Below are 24,670 nucleotides of genomic sequence, written 5' to 3'. Positions count from 1 at the left end.
GAGGGAGATGAGATAAAGAGAGAGATCGGTTGTCGTAGAACTAGCTATGTAGACTAAGCTAGTCTTGAACTTGGAGCAATCCTTCTGTCTCTGCCTTCATACCCAATTCTGGAATGCAGACATATGCTATCATGTCTGGGTTATTTCTGTTTTTAAGTTGTTTGTTGAAATAGGGTCTCACTATATAGCCTTGACTGACCTAGAAGTCACTATGTAGACCAAGTTAGCCTTGAATTTATAGTGACCCTATTGCCTCCGCCTCCCAAGTACTGGGATTAAAAGCATGTGTCACCATAAATGGCTCAAGTAGTTTTTAAATGACAAACAATATATTGTTTTTATTGAATTAAAAAAAATCATTAAAAAGGAGGTGGAATAAGCCAGGCAGTAGTGGCACACACCTTTAATACCAGCACTTGGGAGCCAGAGACATGCAAATCTTTGTGAGCTCGAGGCCAGCCTGGTCTACAGAGCAAATTCCATAATGGATTCCAAAAGATACAGAGAAACAATGTCTCAAAATAACCCAAAAGGGGGGGGGCACAGAATAATGAAAATTTTTTTCCCTTTTAATTTCTGTCCCTAGAGATAGCTAATGTTGATAATGTTTTGAGTATCTTTCCCTTAAATATTCTTTGTTTATGAGCATATAAAAATTAATATAACCATATATTAATATTCAAATGTAGGCATAAATGTTCAATCCCTTAACTAAATGTGATATTATATATCAAAGTAACTGTACATTAACTTAAAAATTAGGTCGAAAGCACATGGATGAACTCTAACAGCATCATGAGAAGTGAAAGAAGCCAAACACCAAGGACCATGTCTGTTCCACTAATATGAAATATCCAGAGTAGTGACTGCTGGGAGCTGAAGTCTGGAGGAAAGAGAGTGACTGCTAATGAGTAGAAAGTTTCATTTTGAGATGACAAAAAAATTTGGAAAATAGGAGTCCTTACCCAGTATATACAAGGCTGTGGGTTCAATCCCTAATACTGAAAAATAAATTTTTTAAAAAAAAAAAAAACTTCTAGGACTAAATAGCATTGACAGTTGGATAGCATTTTAATATACCCCCAAACCATCTTCTTTGCAATTGCTGTAACAAAACAGGACCAAGGGAATTACGGTTCCAGAGGATGAGAGCTCATGGCTGTCACAGCAGGGAGCAGCAGGCAGGCAGGCAGGCCGTACTGAGGCAGTAGCTGAGTGCGCAGGGCTCTACAATCAACAAGAACTAGGCAGAGAGAATGGCTCTAGTCTTTTAAATTTCAAAGCCCACCCCAAGTGATACCCTCCTCCAATAAGCCACACCTTCTAATCTCTTCAAACAGTTTCATCAATGTCTGTGTGTTGGGGGGAGCAAATACTCAAATATATTGGCCTGTGGGGGCCATTCTTATTCAGACCACCATAGCCACCAAAGCACATACTTTGAAATAATTAAAATGACTAATTTTATGGGATATTTATCTCAATTTTAAACATGTATTTCTCAATTTATTTTTACAAATGAAAACACATTATATACAATGCTTAACATTGATTCCTCTTTTAATATAATTTTTTCCATATTTATAGAGCCCAAATCATCAAACATCTATATAATGGTGGCATATTTTATCTACTTGAACATACTATCCATGTTTGTTTTAACTCGGCCTCTAATGATGTAATTATTTAAATACTCTACAAGTCTGTTGCCATTGTTTCTTATTTGCCTCAGTTTTATTTCTTGTATTTTGTATCCTCATAGGCCCGGTGATATTGATACTGAGTTCTGGATATTATATATGAAAAACTATAAAACTATTTTAGGCCTATTTTCTCCCAGAGAATTTAAATTTGCTGTTGGCAGGTGGCCAGAAGAACTAGCTATCTAGTGTGATCTCAAATCATTTTTAGGAATTAGATGATTCAAAGGCCTGCTGCACTTCCAGCAAAGCCAATCTACCACTTCCAGTTCACTCTTATTTCTGGGCTATGCCTTCTAGCATCCTAATCTGAGAATGAGGGTTTGGGATGATGTCAGAGAAAAGGGTAGGATAGGGAAATCCAAGACCCAATCTTTCCAGAGAACTATTGAAAAATCTAGCAAAATTTATTTTCCTTTATTTTCCTTTTCCTTTTTCTCTCTTGCTTGCTCTTGTCTTCTGGTGCTTAAGGCAATCTCTGTTAAAATATTAACTGTACACAAGCTATAGGAACAAGCTGTAGTAACAAAACTGTTCACAACCAGACTTAATAGACATCTATAAAACACTTTACCCAGCAAAAGAACATTACATATTTACCTTAAACACACGTGGAAAATTCTCCAGGGTAGACTAGATGATAGGCCACAAAATAAGCCTCAGAATTTTTTTTATAAAAAGTTTTTTTAAATTTATTTAATTTTTAAAAAAAATACCAATCCAAGTATCCACTCCCTCCCCTCCTCCCATTCCCTCCACATACCCTCTCACCCCACCCCCATCCACTCCTCAGAGAGGGTAAGGCACATTGCTTTGTGGAGGGTTCAAGGCCCTCCCTACTATATCTAGGCTGAGCAAAGTATACATCCAAAGAGAATGGGTTTCCAAAAAGCCAGTACATGCAGTAGGGATAAATCCTGGTGCCACTGCCAGTAGACCTGTAGTCTGCCCCATCCATTCCATACAACTGTCAACCACATTTAACATGAATTTGGCATGCAAATGGATGGATTTAGAAAACACTATCCTGAGTGAGGTAACCCAGACCCAAAAAGATGAATATGGCATGTACTCATAAGTGGATACTAGCTATAAACAAAGAATATTGAGCCTCAGAATATTTTTTAAAAATTAAAATTGAAAGCAAGCAGAGTAGCTTCTCTGATCAGAATGGAAAGAAATCAGTAGCAAAATTACCAAATTTATAAATATGTGAAAATTATACAACAAATCCCTAACCAATGAGTTAAAAAAGGACAAAGTATAAAAAATTAGGACATGAGCAGAAATGAAAGCACAGTGTACCAAAACTTACAGGATATAGAAACAAACATGCTCAAAAAGAAATATATATTGCATTTTTAAAAAAAAAAAAAAAAGGCTCTTAAATCATTAACATAAGGCTTTAAGGTGGGATGGAGAGCTAGCTCATCAGTAAAGAGCATGTGCTGCTCTTGCAGAGGACCCAGGTTTGGTTCCAGCACCTAGATGATGGCTCACAACCATCCATTACTCCAGTTCCTGCGACTCCAATGCCGTGATGCCCTTTTCTGATCTCTGTGGGTATGATGCACTCCCACACATAAAAAGTAAAAGACAAGCATGATCAGCAGGTGGGACTTCTGCAGGCAGGCTGATCCCCCACCCCCACTACACATGGGACTCTGTAACCTACAAGCCCCACTCAGGCCCCCAAAGCCACAGAACCCATCCCCCCCAAACAGCCCTTCCTCATGCATCAGCGACCCCCAAGTCATAGGCACCACAAGAACAGATTGGAGAAGAGGTGGATGATTGGTCTTCTGGCTGTACAACTGAGGTCTCTAGGTCTTAGGCCTTGGGGTACATCCTGTGCCCCTACCCCTCCCACCACAACCCCAGCAGCCAGTCAGCAGAGAAGGCTACTGCAGACAGGCTGCTTTACCATCCCCACCACCCACAGGGCCCTGTAGCCTACAAGTCCCACTCCACCCCTACAAACCCATGGAACCCATCATCTCCCCCATTTCTGCCAACCATTCCCCAAGGCATTAGTGGCCCAGAGGCACAGACACCATCTGCACAGATTGGAGGAAGAATCAACACCTGTATCTATAATTACCCCAAACCCAGATGGGTAGACGGCAGTGTAAGAATACATTCAAAAAAATAAAAAACAACATAGCACCACCAAAACCTAGTGGTTCTACGACAGCAAGAACTGAACATCCCAACACAGATGAAATAGAAGAAAACAACCTTAAAAATAGCTTTAAGATGATGATAGAGGCCCTTAAAGAGGAAATGAAAAATTCCCTTAAAGAAATGGAGGGAAAGATGAACAAAAAAATTGGGAAAAAATCAATAAAGCCCTTAAAGAAGCCAATAAAAACAATCAAACAGGTGAAGGAAACAATTCAAGACTTGAAAATTGAGATAGAGACAATAAAGAAGACACAAACCGAGGGAATTCTGGAAATGGAAACTGTGGGTAAAGAAACAGGAAAGAAATCAAAGACTACCTAAAATTCAATGAAAATGAAGGCACAATGTACCCAAACTTATGGAACACTATGAAAGCAGTGCTAAGTGGAAAGTTCATAGCACTAAGTGCCTACATAAAGAAGTTGGAGAAATCTCATACTAGTGACTTAACAGCACATCTGAAAGCTCTAGAACCAAAGAAGCAAACTCACCCAGGAGTAGACAACAGGAAATAATCAAATTGAGGGCTGAAATCAATAAAAAAGAAAGAAAGAAAACAATACAAAGAATCAATGAAACAAAGAGTTGGTTCTTCAAGAAAATCAACAAGAAAAACAAATCCTTATCCAAACTAACCAAAAGACAGAGAGAGAATATGCAAATTAATAAAATCAGAAATGAAAAGGCGGACATAACAACTGACACTGAGGAAATTCAGAGAATCATTAGGTCGTACTTAAAAAATCTGTGTTCCACAAAACTGGAAACTCTAATAGAAATGGATAATTTTCTGGATAGGTATCACATACCAAAACTAAATCAAAACCAGATTTTTTAAAAAAATATTTATTTATTTATTATATATACAATATTCTGTCTGTGTGTATGCCTTCAGGCTAGAAGAGGGCACCAGACCTCATTACAGATGGTTGTGAGCCACCATGTGGTTGCTGGGAATTGAACTCAGGACCTTTGGAAGAACAGGCAATGCTCTTAACCTCTGAGCCATCTCTCCAGCCCTCAAAACCAGATTTAAATAGACCTATAACCCCTGTGGATTTAGAAGCAGTCATTAAAAGTCTCCCAACCAAAAAAGCCCAGGGTCAGATGGTTTCAGCACAGGATTCTACCAGATTCTCAAAGAAGAGCTAATACCTGTACTCCTCAAATTGTTCCACACAATAGAAACAGAAAGAACTTTGCCAAACTCTTTTTATGAGGCTACAGTTTACCCTGCATTCCAAGTCACACAAAGATACAGCAGAGAAAGAGAATTACAGACCAATCTCCCTCATGAACATTGACGCAAAATTACTCAATAAAATACTGGCAAACCAAATCCAAGAATACATAAAAAATTATCCACTATGATCAAGTAGGTTTCATTCCAGAAATTCAGCGATGGCTCAACATACAAAATCCTGTCAATGTAATCCAACTTATAAACAAATTGAAAGAAAAGAAACCACATGGGTGGGTAGGAGGTAGAGGGAGGGGAAAGGGAGGGAGAGGGAAATGTGGTTGGTATGTAAAAGGAATAAAAAATTAAAGAAAAAAACAGAAATCAAATGGAAAGAATGATTTAATGCATTAGAAAAAGAATAGACTGAACTAAAAGCTAGCAGTTGAATGAAAATAAGGATTATGGTAGAGATAAAAGCATTTTTTAAAAAAGCAATCAAGAGTCAACCATAATTGATTCTCTAAAAACCATCAACAATTTTTTCTAAAAAAAAATCTTTAGCTATAGTAAAGTAACTGTGGCAAGGGAAGGAGAGAAGGAGGGAGGGAGGGATGAGGGAGAGACAGAGAAAGAATAAACTGGGGTATATAGAGGTAAAAAAAATCAGAACAAAGTGAGAAATCACTATCAACATTCAAGACATTTCAAAGGGTTATGGCAATACTATGAGTTACTGTATACCAATAAATTTGGTAAGTTGGATGAAATAAAACCACATCTGAATGGTCCTTGAAAAAAATGCAGAGATTAGATCAGTATCCAAAACCCTCTAACAAAGAAAGTTCAACACCTTGGGCTGAAGAGATGGTATAGCAATTAAAAGCACTTGCTGGCCAGGTGGTGATGTCACACGCCTTTAATCCCAGCACTTGGAAGGCAGAGGCAGGCAGATCTCTATGAGTTCAAGGCCACCCTGGTCTACTGAGCGAGTGCCAGGACTGGCTCTACAGCTACTGAGAAACCCTGTCGCAAAAAACCAAACACACACACACACACACACACACACAGCACTTGCTGCTTTTACAAAGAACATAAGTTGCTTCCCAGTATACATATGTTAGTTTCCTAACTGTCTATAATTCCAACTCTAGGAGATCCCATACCCTCTTCTGACTTTCATACATACCAGGTATTCACATGTAGCAGACACATACATGAAGGCAAACACTTACATACATAAAATAAAAAAAAATATATCTTGGAAGGGGGAGCACTGATGAAGTGTACCAAACAGTTAAAAAGGAATTAACAATCTTTCTTAAATTCTTCATAAACTATTGGAAATACTTCCTAACTTACTCCATGAAACCAACATTATTCTGATAGTAAAGTCAAAAGAGATATGAAAATAAACTACAAACCATTATCTCCTGTGAATATAGACCTTAAAATCCTCAAGAAAATGTCAGCATACCAAATCCAACAGCATTTTAGGAAGAATCACACCACAACCAAACAGAATTTACTTCAATGATACAGGGGTAAATGAAGTTAGAACATTCATCCATGTGATGAAGATAGAAAATGAATCAATGCATTTTAAGACATGAACAGAATGAAAGAACACACACATACATGCACACACACAAACTCACTACAGTTGACATAAGAAAAACATTTAACCAAATCCACAACTTTTATATGAAAACTATGTAAAAAACTATGAGTAAAAGGCAACTTCCTCAGCATGAGAAAGGGGAAAATCTGCAGCTAACAGGAAACTCAAAGACAAAACACTCAACACTGTTGGATGACCTGCAACAAAATAACTGCGCCCACTTTTGTTACGTGTTAACTCTAAAGAGGTCATAAACCTAAATGCAACAGATAAAAATTTTAACATTCTTAGAAGAACAGGGAAATCTTCATGATCATGAGTTTGGCAATGGATTATAAAAACATACATATATATATATATATATATATATATATTTCAACCAAATTTAAAACTTTTGTATATCAAAGTGCATTACCAAGAAAGGACCATTTGGCACATACAACCAAGTAACATTATACATACTGATCAGGCTATACTTAGGAATATGTATGAGTATACATATGTGCATGGAACAGCAATTAGTGAAAAAGAGGCCAAGAAATTGAAGAGTGGTGAGAGATACATGGAAGGGTTTGGAAAGAGAGAAAGGAAGGGAAGGGAAGGGAGGGGAGGGGAGGGGAGGGAAGAGGAGGGGAGGGAAAGGGAGGGGAGGGGAAAGGAGGGAAGGGAAGGGAAAAATGTTGTAATTACATTATGATCTCAAAAAATACAAAGTGAAAAGACAAACTAATGAAAGGGGAATATAGTTCCAAGTCATATGTGTGGTAGGGCACTTATATCTAGAGAGAACCCTCACAACTCAGTAATAACAAGATAACTGATATTTAAAACTGGCAAAGGTTCTATAAAGATATTTCTCCAAATGTTTACAAATGGCTGGTAGATTAAAAGACTGAACATTATTAGAGAAACGTCAGTCAAAACTAGAATTAGACATCACTTCAAATACATTAGGAGAGCCATCACCAAATTAAATAAGTATCAAAAAGTGGAGTAGGTAGAACCCTTATATACAGCTGGTAGAAATACGAAACTGTTTAGCTGCTTGCAGAAAAACTTGAGCAGTTATTCAAAAACTTAGACATAGAGTTAGCTATATAATCCCAGAATTCCTCTCCTAGGCATATACACAACCAAGTGAATGGGGGCACGTCCAGAAAAAAATGTATGTGAATTTGATAGCAGCATTAGTTATAGGATCCAAAAGGTATAAAATATTCAAATATCAATATTCTGAGAAATCAGCAAACAAATGTGCAGTATACAATGAAATATTATGCATTCATAAAAAGAAATGATGTATTGATATGTGCTCCCACACGGGCAAATATTAGAAACACTGTGTTTAGTGAAGGAAGCCAAACATAAAAAAACCAATATAAAGCCAGGCAGTGGTGGCACACGCCTTTAATCCCAGCACTCGGGAAGCAGAGGCAGGCAGATCTCTGTGAGTTCGAGACCAGCCTGGTCTACAAGAGCTAGTTCCAGGACAGGCTCCAAAACCACAGAGAAACCCTGTCTCGAAAACAAACAAACAAACAAAAAAACAATATAATACAACTTCATTCATGTATATGAAATATCTGGAATAGACAAATCAGCAGAGACTGAAAACAGAACAGTAGCTATTTAGGGGAAAGGAAGGAATAATAGATGGGAATGATGAAAATGTTCTATAATTAGTGCTAATATGTATACAACCCTGTGACTACATTAAAAATTGCTGAGCCATATACTTTTAAATAAAAACTGTACAGTTTGTGCACTCTTCTCGGAAGATGAACAGGGAGATGCTGCAGGCACCTGAGGAGACATCTATTTTTTAGGTTAAACAAAGAGAGTAACTGTCACACAATGTAAACCATTTCCCATGGAAATACATGTCACGACATTTTCATCCCTGCATCTGATAGGTGTGAACAAGAACCAGAGCAGCTTCTGTTGAGGTTACCTGGTGTTTCTTGAAGGCCCGAAGAAGTAAATCGATGTCAGTAAACGTGAGAGGAAACTGCAGCCGAGGGCCATCGTAAGAGTTGGGTACGTCTATCAACCCCAAATATTCCTGTCTATCCTTGTTTTCCTGCATAGGTTTTTCAAAAAGTCGACTTACTCTTGCTGGAAAGGAAAGATAAAGAGGTATCAGATGGGGATTCAGCAGTCTAATGCCTCAAAAACCACTCTTAAATATCTGTGCAAGACACTATACTGCTATGAATGCCAACAGAGTGCACATAAAACTATGATGAATATCTAATTCTGAAGTTGGTAGCCGCCATCATCCCTTTCTGGAACTAAGCTTCGTCAAAGCAGTGAGTCCATAATCAATGGGGAGAAGACCACGAAGCACATGAAAAACTGGTTAGTCAAGGTATTTTGATGTTCTGAAGTTGAAGTCTGATTCTTTGGTTCACTCTTACTTACCAGATCCTTACAAGCAAGGCTAAAAGTATGAACAATGCGCTGCATTTGGTTCAAGCAGCTGCTGCTATTCATGATCTACACGAAATTAAACCGCAACATTCAATTTTCCCCTTGTTAAAGACTTCAGAGGATTTTACTTAGCTTTAATTGATTTGTTTCTCTCTATGTACAATGTTTCTTCTGTGGTTTTCTTTTTTTCTTGGGAACAAAGCAGATAAAACTTAAATGACAAACCATAGGCAAAAACAACCAAAGGCCACTCCCTGTCTCTGAGATATTTCTGTATGGTAATAGTCTGCCAGCATTGCCCGTATACTAAGGCAATTTAGTATGGCTGAAACCTACAATCATTTCCTGCCAAGTTGCCTATGAAACAGGCCCCTGAACAGAAACCTAGACAATTCAGGCAGAGAAAGGTGCAAGAGAATGTGATAGAGTAGCTGCAAAGTGGCCTCAGGATTGCATCCTAACTTCTACTCATGCTTCTTACAATGTGATCTTCATCAAGAATATCTTTCCCTTGCTTTTGAGATGACTTAGGCTACTAATTACTTTAAACTATTCTGAAAAAATGTGGTTCAAGAGCTACCTACCAGCTCCAAGTCCAGGTCTCAAGAGGCCTTCTATGATTCTATGCTCTCTGTTTGGGAACACAGCCATCTTCACTCAGCCCAAGCTCTCCTACCGAAAGGCCATGATTAATGGAACAGGGCAGCTAAACCGAGCCAAGGATGTCCTAGATCAGCTAATAGCCAGCAGATCTCTAGACGCATCAATAAACTCCAGCCAATATTAAAAAATCTGTCAAACCGACTGTGCCAATGTCAGAAATGTTCAGCTAACTTATAGACTTGCTAGGAAAAAAAAAACACATTTTTTTCCTATGTCACTGAGATACTGTGGCTCCTTTGTGGTATTATAACCACGTGTTTGTTATTAAGGCTATCACCCTAAGTTCTTTGCGAAAAACAAAAACAAAACAAAACAAAAAAACAAAACCATATCTTTTCTGAATATCTAAAGTTGGTCACCTATAAAAGATAGGATGCTATCTGATGCAGACAGAGTATATGTTTTCCATGGTCAATTATGATGAGCAGTAAGTCAAGAAGTAATTTGAAAACTTGTTCTAAACTAGGAAATAACATTTGACAATTTCATTAAAATATATTCTAAATTATTATGTAATCCCAGTGTGTTTTGGTGAGAGTAGATAATACTGTATAAAAAGTGGAACTGGGGTATAATAACATCTGTATTCAATGTGGTCAGCAGACATCATTTTTCTCCTTTGATTTTGGTCTGATATTTAGGGAAAACTGAATTTTTCAATTTATGCTAGAAACCAGAAATGCAGGACATCCTGTTTAATTTGATTTCAGATTCATCATGTAGGCAGTGAAGCCTAAATAGTCTCTTTAACTCCCCTAATGATCACGCCATTCATTTTACTTGGGAATTGTCCTACAAAGGAAAGATGAAATATCAGGCAACTCTTAGGAATATAACACCCCTGCCCACAGAAACCCCAACAGTTTTACTGCATCAGCTAACAGACACAAAGTTTTTGTTATAGACTCTAAGAAAGAAAGCGAACATGGAGCACATGTGATTAGAACTGAGGGACCTTGTGTTTTAGGTGAGGTATGTTTATGGCATGACTGTAGTGTTCATGGAAGAGACTGTATAGCTTTTGAAATGCACCTGACTAAAACATGGATGCTAGCAGAAAAGAGAAAGAAGTTGAGTATATAGATCTGTAGATGCCAATACATATGGAGAACCCCCCTCCCACATGTGGCCCCTTTCCAAGTCTCCAGAAGCTTGGCAGCCTGGGGAGTCACTTTCTGTTGCCTTCATCTTCAGTGTAACCCTCTCTTTAGGCTTTGTCATACAATAAGACATGGCCAAAGATATATCTAATTTAAAACACTAGCCCTGGATCACACATCTGCTTATATGGACATGTCTACATTTATTGCTCCTAGTATTTTTTTCCACCCTGGGACAATCCTTTCTTCTTTATCTTTATGTTTTGGATAATTTATCTTCATCCTTCAAAACTCAGCAGGCTTCCCAGGTCGGGTCCCAAACTCTACCGTTTCAATAACAAAATTGATGATGATGATCGCGACAATGACAAGACAATAGATAGCTCTGACTTACTGCATGCTTGCTATGTAGCAGGCAGTGTTATAAGAATGTGAGGGTTGCTTTTTTCTCATTAAATAAGTTGATATTGATAAATAAGAAACTACATCAACAATAAAGACTGTTGATTGTGCATTAACCAAAAGAATTAATTTTAATAGATCATGAAAAATGCTAACTTTTTTTTAACTTAGGAAAATATTCTATTTTCCTGGTCACTGCCTTCACACATGCTGCCATTTCTCCCCTTCCCATTGGCTAGTAACAAATACATTTTACCAATGCTAGTCAGTGATGAAAACTCGAGTTCAATTATTTTAAGAACAAAACAAAATATTCTTTTAAAATCAATAGCTTAGTACAGTCCTTTCTTCCAGATATTTAATGACCCTTATTTCATGAAAAGTTTAATGATAAATTAATGCAAATTCTACTTCTCTAAGTCAAGTCTTCAGTAAAACTATGCAATATAAAATATTTGAGATTAATTTATTTTAATTTTGGTTTGTGTATATGAATTTCTGCCTGCACATACATCTTTGCATCACATATATATATGGTGTCCACAGAGGCAAGAAGATGACATTGGTCTCTCTAGCACTGGAGTAACTGAAGATTGTGAGCTGCCATGTGGGCACTAGGAAATGAACCCAGGCCCTCTGCAAGTGCAGCAAATGTTCTTCACTGTTGAGCTATTTCTCCAGCTCCAATATCAAGTATTACTCCATATTAAATCATTATCCTTCTGTTGGGTTTTTAGCAAGACGAAAATTAGTAACAGAGATTCTCTTCTAATAACTAGTGTGTATAATGTATGAAAACTGAGTCTTAAATTTATTCCTCTGGCTGTCCTGGAACTCACTTTCTAGACCAGGCTGGCCTTGAACTCACAGAGATCCACTTTCCACTGCCTCCTGAGTGCTGGCTGGGATTAAAGTTGTGCAGCATCTCTGCCTGGCATGCTTTAACATTTCTAACGCATATATTGTCCTTGTTGCCCATAACTAATAAATAATAATTCAATGAATGCAAGCAATATATGAAAATTCATACAACATTTAATTGGAATTAATCCTTAGTTATTTGATTTATAACTTTGTAAACACGGATCTAAACTAATTAAATATAATAAAATATTAACACAAACAAATGATACTCATACAAGTTGTTATAAGAAAATAATTTTTACCCTTGCCTTCACCCATGTTGCCATTTCTCTGTTTCCCACTAGCTAATAACAAGCAAATTTCATCACTGCCAGTGATTAAAACTTGAATAAAAGATCTTTTCTTTCATCTGAGGAAGGGAAAAAGTATAAAAATTGAAGCCCATAATTTTTGCACACAGATAATATCAGCTTATACCACCCACACATTACTTTGAAAAAAAAACCCCACATGTTTCTGAACAAGGAAAAGCATCATTTGGCAACATTCATGGTTGTTTCATTTCCTAATTATAAGTCTGTGTCAAAATCATTAGTGTCCATATACTAAATTCAACAGATGCCAAATGACAGCTCATAAAGTTAATCTTAAATCTGGGTCAGAATCATTAGTGTTCATATATTAAATTCAATGGATACCAAAATGATAGTTAATAAAGTTAACTATCAATTTTTGATTTAAAAAACATGAAATGGAAGGATATATTCTTGGCATAAATTTTAAATTAAATAAATGAGTGTATTGGTTTCCATTAAATCAACAAAAAAAATGCTATCTACTTTCACTTGTTTTTAATACTCTTCTGCTATCTTCTGCAATCAGGACAGGAAGCTGAAACAAGAAGAGTTTAACTATTATACAAAAATATATAATAACAAAATCTGTTGATGTGATTAAAAAATAAACTCAAGAGAAACTCCAAAATCTGATAAGGAAATTAAATACAATACAGAGATTAATCTCACAGGCTTGAATCACATTTTTATCCCTGATGAGATAAGTAACCTTGGAAGGATACCCTCAGACCCTCGTTCTTATAAAAGGTAAATAATTAATACTAGTAATCATTTTAGTTTGTCATGAATACTAAATGAAATGATATAAATTATTGAAACACATGGTACATGGTGAAGTTTACTGAAAAAAATAATATACGAGCTACTAATAATATTGAGTAAAAGCACAAGATGAGATATAAATATAAATATTTAATAAGATATTCCAAATAAGTAATGGGAAGATAGCATGCTGGCAAATATTTTATTCACCATAGTAACATAAAATTAAAATATTCTAGTAGCACAAAAGTTAAAAATATAAATACATATGTACATACATATATTCCCAAAGAATATATGTATGTATATATATGTGTGTATGTGTGTGTATATATATGTAAACTATGTGGCCTGAGGGGACACTTTGGCTGATGGTGAGTCCAAAGAAAAGTCTAAACAACATTTGCACATGACTCAGCCTACTCCCACCAGTCTCTGTATAATCCTAAGGCAACTTTGTCTTCTTCTTCTTTTTTTTTTGACTGTAGATGGCATTGTTGTAAAATACAGACTGGAAACTTGTATGTGCACTCTACTCTTTATCAAGTCTATGAATCTGTTTTAGGTCTGCAAGTAGAAGAACACGGACATAAGCTGGTATAAGTAAGTTTTGCATAAGATGCAGTATGTTTGCCAGCACGGATACTACATTAGGACCCCTCTTTCAAAACCCAAATGTCTTGAGATACTATGCACGTCAAAAAAAATCAATCACTGATCTGGACTCTATATCTGGGACTTCCTGGTTGCTCAAAGATCTTATTACTTCAATTAAACAGGCCAAGGTGGAGGCTGTCTAGAATCTTCCCACCAAAGCATGAGAAATCAACTTACGCAGTACATGCACAATGGCATATGCCTGTCGTTCCAGTGCTCAATATGCTGAGGCAGGGTGATTATGAGATCAAAGTCAGCTTGATCTACATAGATAAAGTCACCTTATACATACTTAAATTCTGCCTCTGGCAATGAAAAGAAGAGAAGGTGAAGAGGAGAGGAGAGGGAGGCAGGAGGATGGAGAAGGAGGGAGTGAAAAGAAGAATGTGTGTGTTCGCCAAAAGGGACCTGCACATAAACACATTAATACAGCCACACAACTGGACAGAAAACAACCCATGCACACGTAAACAATAGGATGGATAAAGTATAGCACATTGGTAAAATGGAATGTAATCCAACAACAGGAGTGACCAAATTACAATAACGTAAATGATCTCACAAGGATAATGTTGAGTAAGATTAGCTAGATTCAAGGTCTATTCTGGATGTTTCTACTAATAAATAAATTTTAAAAACAAGCATAATTAACTCACTTATGGTATAGACGTTCAAAACTAGTTCCATAGTGCAATAGACATCGGGTTGCAGCGAGAAGAGGCAGAAGGGAGGCTTCTGTGACTCCAATAATGGTTTGAGGGTATATTTTTGGTTTTTGAAACAAGGTCTCACGTAGCAAGGATGACCTTGAATTTCGGATCCCCCTACTTCCTCCTCAAAAGCTGAGACTGCAAGCGCGTGTCACCATGCTTGATTTCTGCAGGGCCGGGGACTGAGCCCAGGGCCCCTGCATGCCAACCGAGCTCCGTCCCCAGCCATTCTGCTTTCTTTCTTCTTCTGAGTACCTGTTTTCTGGGCATTTTTTCTTTGAGAAAATTTCAGTCGGATATTATTTGTATACTTTCCTATAATGTATTTTATATTCCAAGGAAAACACTGTTCCCTTCTTTGAGAAGAAACATTCTGTTATATTTTTAAATCATCTGCAAGGTTTTTTTTTCAAAATGCAGATTTTGAAAAATCGAGACTCTGAATAAATATCTCTGAGCTGTAACCCAGCCATCTGTGGTTCTGAAACCCGTATAAGCGACTCTGATGAAGTGAGTCTAGATTGAAAGAGTAGCTGATTAGCAGAGAGAGACATGTTTCCTTTCATCATTATTATATTTCTCCCCCAAACATTTCTGACCAAGAACACGAAGCACAAACGACTGTCTTTAAACTGCAGCTACCTAAAATGGAGAGAATGGCAAAGTACCTACTTCCATGCAGTTCCCGCTCCTCAGGTTTGGCTATTCTAGCGCTCAGAAAGCCTCTATGGATCCTTAAATGCTTTCCTTAGTTTCATACATATGTACTTGACTCGAATCATGCCACTACCACCTTCCTCACCCCTTTAAAGAGCATTTAAAGGTTGGGAAGATGGCTCAGTGGGTAAAGTGCCTGCTGCCGAGCCTGATGACCTGAGTTTAATTCCTAAGATCCACGTGGTAGAGAAAACCAAATCCTGCAAGTTGTCTTCTGTCTTCTGACCTCCACACATGTACCAAGGCACATTTGTGAGCTTTCTCTCTCTCTCTCTCTCTCTCTCTCTCTCTCTCTCTCTCTCTCTTTCTCTCTCTCTCTCTCTCTCTCTCTCTCCTGTGTGTGTGTGTTAAGGAAATTTTAGAACAAAATCATTTATCAGATTATTTAAAGATGTTCTTAGGGTTACGCAGATGGCTCGGTGGGTAAGAACACTTCCTGTGCAAGTTTGAGGACCTAAGTGTGGCCACTATGATCCCACATAAAAAGCCAGGTGTGGCTGCACACTTCTGTGACTTTACCACTGGTAGAAACCAGAAATACAAGGCTTGCTGGACAGTCAGCCTGCTTGAAATATAGTGAATTCCACGCTAAATTAGAGACTGTATGTTAAAAGGATAAGGAGAGAGTGTTGGTCTCTGAATGCTCACATGCGCGCACGAACACACGCACACACACACACACACACACACAGGTGCACGTGCATATACAGAGTAGGGCTCCTAAATACTTTGCACATTGTTAGAATTAAAAATGGCTTACCCAAGGTGGTTTTCCTTCTTAACAGCTTTTGTTTTTTTTTTTAATTTATTTATTTATTATGGATACAATATTCTGTTTGCATATATGCCTGCTAGAAGAGGACACCAGACCTCAGTACAGATGGTTGTGAGCCACCATGTAGTTGCTGGGAATCGAACTCGGGTCCTTTGGAAGAGCACCAATGCTCTTAACCGCTGAGCCATCTCTCCAGCCCCCAGCTTTTGGGTTTGACCTCTACTTTGGAAGTAACAGACAGATTTTATTTAGCATGAGAAATATATGTCTTATGAATAATTATAATTTTAAACTCCTATGTTGCCTGTATCAATTCAAAATGATTATATAGTTGATAGATAAATAGATAATATAAACACACCACAGAAAGTACCTTAGTCTAGTTTATAGTATTATAACAGAATACCACAAACTGGATAATTTAAAGCAAATACAAGTTTATGAATGGGCCTAGTTGTTTTTGGATTCCTTTAAATTCTTGTTCAGACAAAAATCAAACTAAAATGAGTTCTCATTTACCTTAAGTCTAAAACTGTTGCCAATTTTTAATGGGAATTATAAAAACAATTAGCATGTATTATAGATTTAAAAATTTTAAGTATAAGTGAGAAATAAAAGAAAAATCATCCACAGTCTCCATGCCAGAACCAAATTATTTGTCTATGGGTTCTAAAGTCTTGGAAATCTAAGATTAAGGAGAAATGTTTGGTGAGGACTTTGTGCTCTAAGTTATAACATGACTGGAAACATCACAGCAAAAGAGCAGGTGCAAGGAAGAGGACTGAGGGATCATACTTTATAAGGTCACCACTGTTCAAATAATCCTGTATAGGGGAAGGCTCTCTAACTTCAACAGCTCTGACAGGTCCCACTTTCAACGTGTTGCATGAACTTTGGGGGAAAGATTGAAGACATCGCAGACATACTGAGTGGAGAGAGGGAAAGATATTACATTTAATCTATCATTTTCACCTAGACTCCACTGCGTGCAATACTCAAAATACTTGGATTTTTTAGCATAAAACTTCTGTAGGTAAAACACAAGCTCCTCATTACTAAACTTCTCTTGTGTATTAACAGATTGTGGTTCCAGACAAAATATTTAACCAAGGAATGCTGAATTTTGTTTTTTTTTAATTAAAGGCTGACTTAACAAATCCCATCCAGATGGGGAATAAAAACAAGTTGAGCAAAGTTTAGTTGCTAGGTGTCACACGGACAAGAAAGGGGAGCATCTTTAATGGCACAGCATCTCTTATCGTCATTTACATTTTAATGAAGACAATTCAATATATAAAACTGCTTTTCAAAAGACTACCCTTTAGAGGTGGAATGATTGTTTGGCAGTTACGAGAACATACTATTCCTGCAGAAGACCTGAGTTCGGTTCCCAGCACCCACATTGCATGGCTCATAACCTCCTGAAACTCCAGCTCCAGAGAGTCTGATGTCCTCTTTTGGCTCCCATGGACTCTGTACTCACCTGCACAAACACACACCTACCCACCCACCCACTCACCACCCCACACACCCAATTGAAAAATAAAAATAAATAAAACCTTAACAGGCTAAAACTTTTTTTTTTTGCTTACCTGACTCTTCATTCTTTGTGTAGTTTTCCAACATGAAGGAAAAGAAGTTGGACAGCTGAACAAGATAAAATGGTATAAATCGTTAATAAAGGCTGAGCCACTGCAGCAAACAGCGAAGCTCTGTGCAAGTCCCTTATTCCCCTGTCGTGCTCATCTTCCTGCTACAGCGCATGCCAAGAGTCACAGATGGGCAGCGCCACACTGAGCTGCATAGAAATTATATATGCATCCCTCCTGGGAGGCTGCCCATACAGAACTGGCTAAAGCAAACGCGTAACAAGCCAGTCCTCCACCTCCTTGCCATGCATGGGACAAATGATAATGTAATTCACATTTAAACGCGTCTATGGGATCGGCTGAAGTTAGACTTGTGCAGAAGGTCTAGTTCTTCCTGACTTCTTTGTTCCCTATGGTCTCTTCGTTATCTCTTTGGTATCAAAATTAATACTGTTTAAATTGACAGCCTACATGGGTTTGGGGAGATTGCTCGGTGGCTAAGAGCACTGACTGTTTTCTCGGAGAAACAGAGTTCAATGCGCAGCATCCACATAGCAAGCAGCTTATAACTACCTGTGATCCCAGGCTCAGGGGATGCAATGCTCTCTTTTGGCCTCCATGGGCACTGAACACACAAGGTGAACAGATATACATGAAAGCAAAACACACACACACAAAAAAAAAAACACAACTAAATACTTTTAAAAAGACAGCCAACTCTATGAGGTCCTAATCAAAGCGAAGGGAACACTGAATGCCCTATGTCTTTTGTTGTTGTTGGGATTTTTGGTGGTGGTGGTGGTAGTGATGGTGTTTTGTTTTTGTTTTTGTTTTGTTTTGTTTTTTGGTTTTGGTTTTTTTTTTTTTTTTTTTTTGACAGGGTCTCACTATATAGCCCTGGCCGTACTCAGACTCATTATATAGACCAGGTTGGCCTCAAACTCAGAGATTCTCCTACTTCTGTCTCCTGAGTGCTGAAATTTAAGACATGTATCATCATGCCTGGCCTAACCTATATCATTTTAATAGCTACCAAAAAGAGATTTGCCAACTTAACTCCTTTGGAAATTTGTTTATTTTTAAGGACCATAACCTGATACTTAAATATGGTTGTTAAAACTTTAAAAAAAAGACCAAAGGAAAATAAGGTCTCCCTTAATATCACTACCCACTCACCTATGTCACCCTTGTTCCTGCCAGTAGCCACTGCGCAGAATCTGCTATGCATGTTTTTCTAGAATATGATTGAACGGTTAGGTTTTTTAAAATATTTATTTATTATGTATACAATATTCTGTCTGTGTATCTGCCTGAAGGCCAGAAAAGGGCACCAGACCCCATTACAGATGGTTGTAAGCCACCATGTGGATGCTGGGAATTGAACTCAGGACCTTTGGAAAAGTGGGCAATGCTCTTAACCTCTGAGCCACCTCTCCAGCCCCCAGGGTTTTTTTTTTTTTTTTGCATACATGAGATAAACTCTAGGTAGCACTATGTAAATTGGTTCTTACATTAATAACTATATTGGGGATCTTTCTAAGATCATTTTATAGGTAAAAGGTACTCATTTTTTATTAGTGAATATCAAAGCAAGAGTTATGAATTTGTACCACCAGTTTTATAAAGGACTTACACATTCATATATTTTCTTTTATAACTTTCATAGACTTGTTCCCTGGAAAACCTTCTGTTTTTAAGGTCTAAAAGTAGCCTGTCTGAAGGGCTTTGGAGGTTAGCTTAGTTGGCAAAGTGTTTACTATGAGAACCTGAGTTTGAGCCCCAGAACTTATATAAAAACAGGGCAGTATTCACTTGTAATCCCAGAACTGGGGAGGCTGAGATAAGACGGTCCCCAGGAATCACTTCCCTAATAGCCAACCCTATTGGGAAGTTTTAGAGCTCAATGAAAGATGCTATCTCAAGAAAGACAAGGTGGACAGCTCTTGAGGAATGATACCCATTCCACACACATACACTTGGATGTGCACACACCCCTGCACCTACATACACAAGAACATATGCAAACATAGCTATTCTTTTGGGGTTGGGGATATATAGTTCAGTGGTACAGTGTTTTCCCAACTTGCACAAGGCTCTGGATTCAGCCCCCCACTTCCATTTTTTATTTTTCTATTCATAAAGTAATGAGTTCATTTACCATTATGGAATATGCTCAAAAAATTGAAAAAAAATACTTTTTATTAGTTAGCTAGACATCTGGCATTGTTCTAAAAGTGGAAGCTTCAAAACTGAGAAATACCATCTCCCCAAATTACAATCTCTCAACAACTAGTTCCAAAACAATGCCATTGCAGCTTCTATGAAAACCTTTCATCAAGGCTCCTCAGCTTCAAACAGACCCGCAGTTTCATTCTTTCAAAAACAAGAAGAGGGGAGAGCGCCAGAGAGGAGGGGAGGGAAGGCGGAAGGGAGGGAAACAAAGAGATGCTTGCCAAACAGACCTGCATTTGGCCTTGCTCATCAGCATATTCGATAGACTGGAAGATGGCGAGGGCATAATGCTGTCTAGCCATAAGTCGAGCTCTGTACCGCCGGTACCAGTTTTGGATGACTAATGCGGCTTTCAGCACTGCAGACCCACAGGATATGAAAGGCAGAGAAAAACAATTATATTATAGCTTTGAGGAAAGCAGGTGTTTTAACCAAAACAATCCAAAAATTTCTTAGTCCTAAAAAAATAGGAACATAATAAACAACGAGATTGACCTTTATGCTTTATATAAAATGTTCTTAAGGCTCAAACACTCAGAGAGATCAGAGCACAATGATGTCATAACCATTAAGGGTAGAAACTTTAAGGTAAGATTGCCTGAACACGATGCTTCCTGCCAGTCAGTCACTAGAAAAAGGAGTGTAGACTTGCAGCGAATACATTCCATGGGGTATCTTGCCACCATTAGAAAGAAAGGATTAAATAAACCCTGGGAAATATGAGTGCACTGGTTGGTTTTTGTCAATATGATACAAACCTAGACATATACAGGAACAGGGAAACCTAACTGGAAAAAAAATGCCTCCATAGGATTGGCCCATAGGGTATTGTCTTGATGAGTGATTGATGTGGGAGAGTTAAGCCCATTGTGGGTGGTGTCACCTCTGGTGGTCCTAGAGGGTTTAAGAAATCAAACTAAATATGCCAGGAGGAGCAAGCCATTAATTGGCTCTACTCCATGGCCTCTCTATCAGTTCCTGTTTCCAGGTTCAATCTCGGTTTCCTCAGGAGTTTTTGTATTCCCCATGCGCAGAGTGTTCAACAATGTTTACCAAATACTTAGAGAGTCCCTGCAGTCCTCCCAACACTGTGAAGCTAAGAGAGGTGAGAGTACCCACTTAGCTCACTTAGTCACTAAGTAGAAATGACAGGGGAAATCTGAATACAGATCTGACCCCAAGGCCCAAGCTTTTCACCTCCAAAGAGATGTTCACCTATTGCTATACATCATGTCCCCATTTATACAATGATATAGCAGAAAGAATGATCACGGGAGTTTCATCTACTTAGAATTAACAGTGTCAAATAATATAATGTTAATAATAGATAACCGAGCTGATTTCTGTTTAATAATAGAACAGTCTGCTTTGAAACTTTCAGTGCCCACAAACATCATCCGCTCCATGCCACATGTAAGGAAACTGAGTTCAGAGCAGCGAGTGTGTTGTTCAAAGTCACCTAGCATAGACATCTGAGTCCAAACCCTGAGTTCTTTCCACTAGGGCCAGTTACTTTATTCCCTAACTCATTTGGATCTTTCTTTTCATCGACTAATAACAAACACTGTATACTAAATGCCTACTAACTGCAGGAACTGGACACTACATATACCGCCCTTTCTGCTCCTTCCCAACACAAGGAGAAATGGGAGCTAATGTCCTTCTGTCTCTGCTTGGTCTCTGTGCAGGGCATGGTTGAAATTCTACCCCACATGGGAGGAGTCATTGTTTTCTCAGGTAAACAACTGCATTCATTGGGTTCTATTCCGAGGCACGATGGAAAGACAGGGATGTGGAAGGGAAAGGAGCCCTCTCATCCTGGTGTCTAGTGAAAGTCTTCAGACAGCAGTGAGTCAAATATTCCACAGGTATAGGATGGTCAGAGAGATCCCGAGGTCCCCCCAAATAACACAGTTTATTGTTACTACTCTTGTTTACCCACCAAAACTGGATGACAAGACTCTATTTCTGGAGACCCGGTGTGTGTTTGCTACATCACTCATGTAATTCAATTGGTAAATCAAGTTGGAAGCTTCCTCCCTGATGGCCAGCTAGTTTAGTGCCAGAAGGGGCTGTGTACAATTTGAGAGGAGAAAAGTCATCAATAGTCTTAGCCAGCTGTGAACTCTGCAGGCTATAATACACTACAATACACTACCCCAGGCAAGAGTGGCATGATTGTTGGGGGGGGGATAACTAACCAGTTTCTGATGGGATTTGAGGTCCACTCCAAAAGACCTCAAAGGTCCTGCCTGGTACTATAAATCTGGCTGGTAGCTCATGGCCAAAGAGGTCATAGGCCCCAGGAGGAAATTTACTATTATTTGGCTAAATGGACACGATGTCAAACTGCCTTCTAAATGTTTATGTTTATACCCATAGATTGGTGCTGCCTTCAGTCTGGGTCAGAGAAATCCTGTGTGAGTGGGAAATGATTAATGCAAAGATTCACAAGTAGTCAAAGTGCTGATAATAAGAGACTTTAAAAAGCTCTTTGAAAATTATATGGATGAGTGTTTTGCCTACATGTCTGTATATGCATCAGATGCATGCCTGGTGCCCACAGAGGTCAGAAGAGGGTGTTAGATCCCTGAAACTGAAGTTACAGGTGGTTGTGGGTCATGATGTTGGTGCCTGGAACCAAATCTGGGTCCTCTGTAAGAATAACAGGTGCTTGTTAACTGCTGAGCAATCTCTCTATCCCCATCAGTGACTATTGTGTGCTCATCCCCAAGTGGCACATCTATGTTACCCCCTCCAAAGCTAAGTAAGCATCGAGAAACAAGGGGTAAAAAGAATGTAAGAGCCAGATGATGGGGAGCATTGTGAAATGCTGTCATTTGGACGTGACTGGATGTCACATCTAGTTACATTCATGAACTCACATCAGTGGCGATTACCGGCACATGACTGGGCTCCTCAACATTCCACCATGAGGAGCTAAAGACATTTAATGACTGATATGGGGTGGGGGGGTGTCATATTCCTTTGTAGTATAGCCAGTGGTAAGTTGGCCTCACTCAAGTAAACCCATGCTCATGCAAACAACCCTAATTAAATGTGTGACACCCCCCCCAAAAAAATGATAGAAAAGTAGGAAGGGGATTTGTAGGAGAAAAAAAGTTCAGTAGGGGGGATAAAAGAGAAAATGGGGAAATATGATCAAAATACATTTTATATGAAATAGATTATTAGAGAAACAAAAATGGTTAAAACAACAAAAAAAAGAAAAGAAAAGAAAAAGAAGGGAAGGAAGGAAGGAAGGAAGGAAGGAAGGAAGGAAGGAAGGAAGGAAGGAAGGAAGGAAGGAAATCACAGTATATTTGAGGTTGGAGGAATATACTTCAGTTGCCTGTCATGCACAAAACCCTGGGTTCAATGCCCAGTACTGCGTAAAACCAGGTGAGGTAGTTACCATGTATAATCCCAGCACTTAGAAAGCAGAGACAGAGCAGCAAAAGTTCAGTGGTCCTTGGCTACAAGGCAAGTTAAAGGGCAACCTGGACTATCTGACACTCTATCTTAACAAAGAAAGAATTCCAGGTCAGTTCGTATTTACTGTGAGGGTTATCGCAGAGTGACATCATTCCTTTTATGTAGAGACGTTTCTACAGAGAAGAGTACAACCCATGATGAGAAGAGGGACCCATTCTACATGCTGCCTTGTGATTTGTGGCTGATCCCAAACACCATGTTGGCTTCCACAGAACAATGATCATGCACCTAGGTTCTAGAATTTGAGATCTGCATTCTCTCTCACTGCCAAGCAGGGTAACCCCCAACAATTATCTCTGGACCTCAGTGGTCTTATTTTGCAAACTATGGCTGATGATAATTCATAGGAAGGAGGAAATCAAATCAAGGTATCTACATCACGATGTCTGGCACAAAGCAAATGTTCCTCATTTGTCTTGCTCTCCAACCTTTGACTTGATTTTTTTTAATTTTAAAAATTTCTTTCAAAATGCCACAATAATGACCATCACCAGAAATAAGAGTCTATTAAATCAAACAAACAAAAACAACTTGGCAATAAAAAAAAAAAGCCATGCATGTTGGGGAGAAAAAAAATGGATTGATACCTTAACTAAATCTATACTGTTGCTTCCCAAAGCTTACATATGGCAGTAACTTTTTTCTCCTCCTGCAGAGATTAATAAGACCAGGAAGACAGACACACAATTCTTACACACTGACCTGAAGCAGCTCTAAGCTGTCAAGCAAGGTGAGAGCTGGACAACACAGATCTTCACCTCCTTGGGCTGGATGGATTGAAGCTAACAACCCCTCGGTTCTACCTGGCACTACTTTGGAATTCTCCAGTCAAGAGGAGGGGCTGTGTTACCCTGCAGAATGTAGGTGGACTCTCTGGCACCAAATAAGGTCTTAGGGGCCTGCTGTTGGTATGCCTAATCCTGTCTGTCAATCTCCTAACCTCTCCTGGAGAGGTTCTGAGGAAGTTAATTGCTCAAAAAGATAACAGTAAGGTACGGATCAAAACCCATTTTCTTGGTCAACTGTGGCCCAAGAATTCAAAATACCAGTGTAGAACTCTAATAGGGCCTGAGTTGGAGGATCCAGGAAGTCAGAAGCTTGATATCTAAGCATGTCCGATTTTTCTTTCTCCACGAAGACCAGGCCTCATCAAATGCCCTCCAATTCCATTCCCTCTGTTCCTCTTCTGCCACTCAATTCCTCCTGTTCCCATTCCCATGTGCCCCAGTCCAC

At 38.6% G+C, this 24,670-nt stretch overlaps 1 protein-coding gene across 1 annotated transcript; it reads right to left on the bottom strand.

The window, feature by feature from the left end:
- Positions 1 to 8,579: 8,579 nt before the first annotated feature.
- On the bottom strand, positions 8,580 to 24,550 carry LOC126515051 (serine/threonine-protein phosphatase with EF-hands 1-like). The gene is made up of 4 exons (XM_050164398.1): positions 24,484 to 24,550; positions 20,173 to 20,300; positions 17,714 to 17,768; positions 8,580 to 8,800 (listed from the first exon to the last, which is right to left on the bottom strand). The coding sequence occupies exons 1-4, from the start codon at positions 24,548 to 24,550 to the stop codon at positions 8,580 to 8,582; spliced, it is 471 nt and encodes a 156-aa protein (XP_050020355.1).
- Between the last annotated feature and the right edge of the window lie 120 nt (positions 24,551 to 24,670).

This window comes from Alexandromys fortis, unplaced genomic scaffold (genome assembly GCF_014885135.2).
Source record: "Alexandromys fortis isolate MF-2015 unplaced genomic scaffold, M_Fortis_MF-2015_v1.1 scaffold_147, whole genome shotgun sequence".
NCBI classification, from domain to species: domain Eukaryota; kingdom Metazoa; phylum Chordata; class Mammalia; order Rodentia; family Cricetidae; genus Alexandromys; species Alexandromys fortis.
The sequence above is the reverse complement of the archived record's forward strand: the minus strand, read 5'-3'. Positions and strand labels throughout refer to the sequence as shown.

What these genes read in the sequence shown, in the direction of transcription:
- LOC126515051 (XM_050164398.1), bottom strand. Translation starts at nt 24,550, where the DNA reads ATGCTTAGATATCAAGCTTCTGACTTCCTGGATCCTCCAACTCAGGCC. An exon ending in CCTATTAGAGTTCTACACTG is followed by an intron (nt 20,301 to 24,483) that starts GTATTTTGAATT and finishes GTGGGTCTGCAG; the next exon opens with TGCTGAAAGCCGCATTAGTC. An exon ending in CACAAAGAATGAAGAGTCAG is followed by an intron (nt 8,801 to 17,713) that starts GTAAGCAAAAAA and finishes TTTCCTTTCCAG; the next exon opens with CAAGAGTAAGTCGACTTTTT.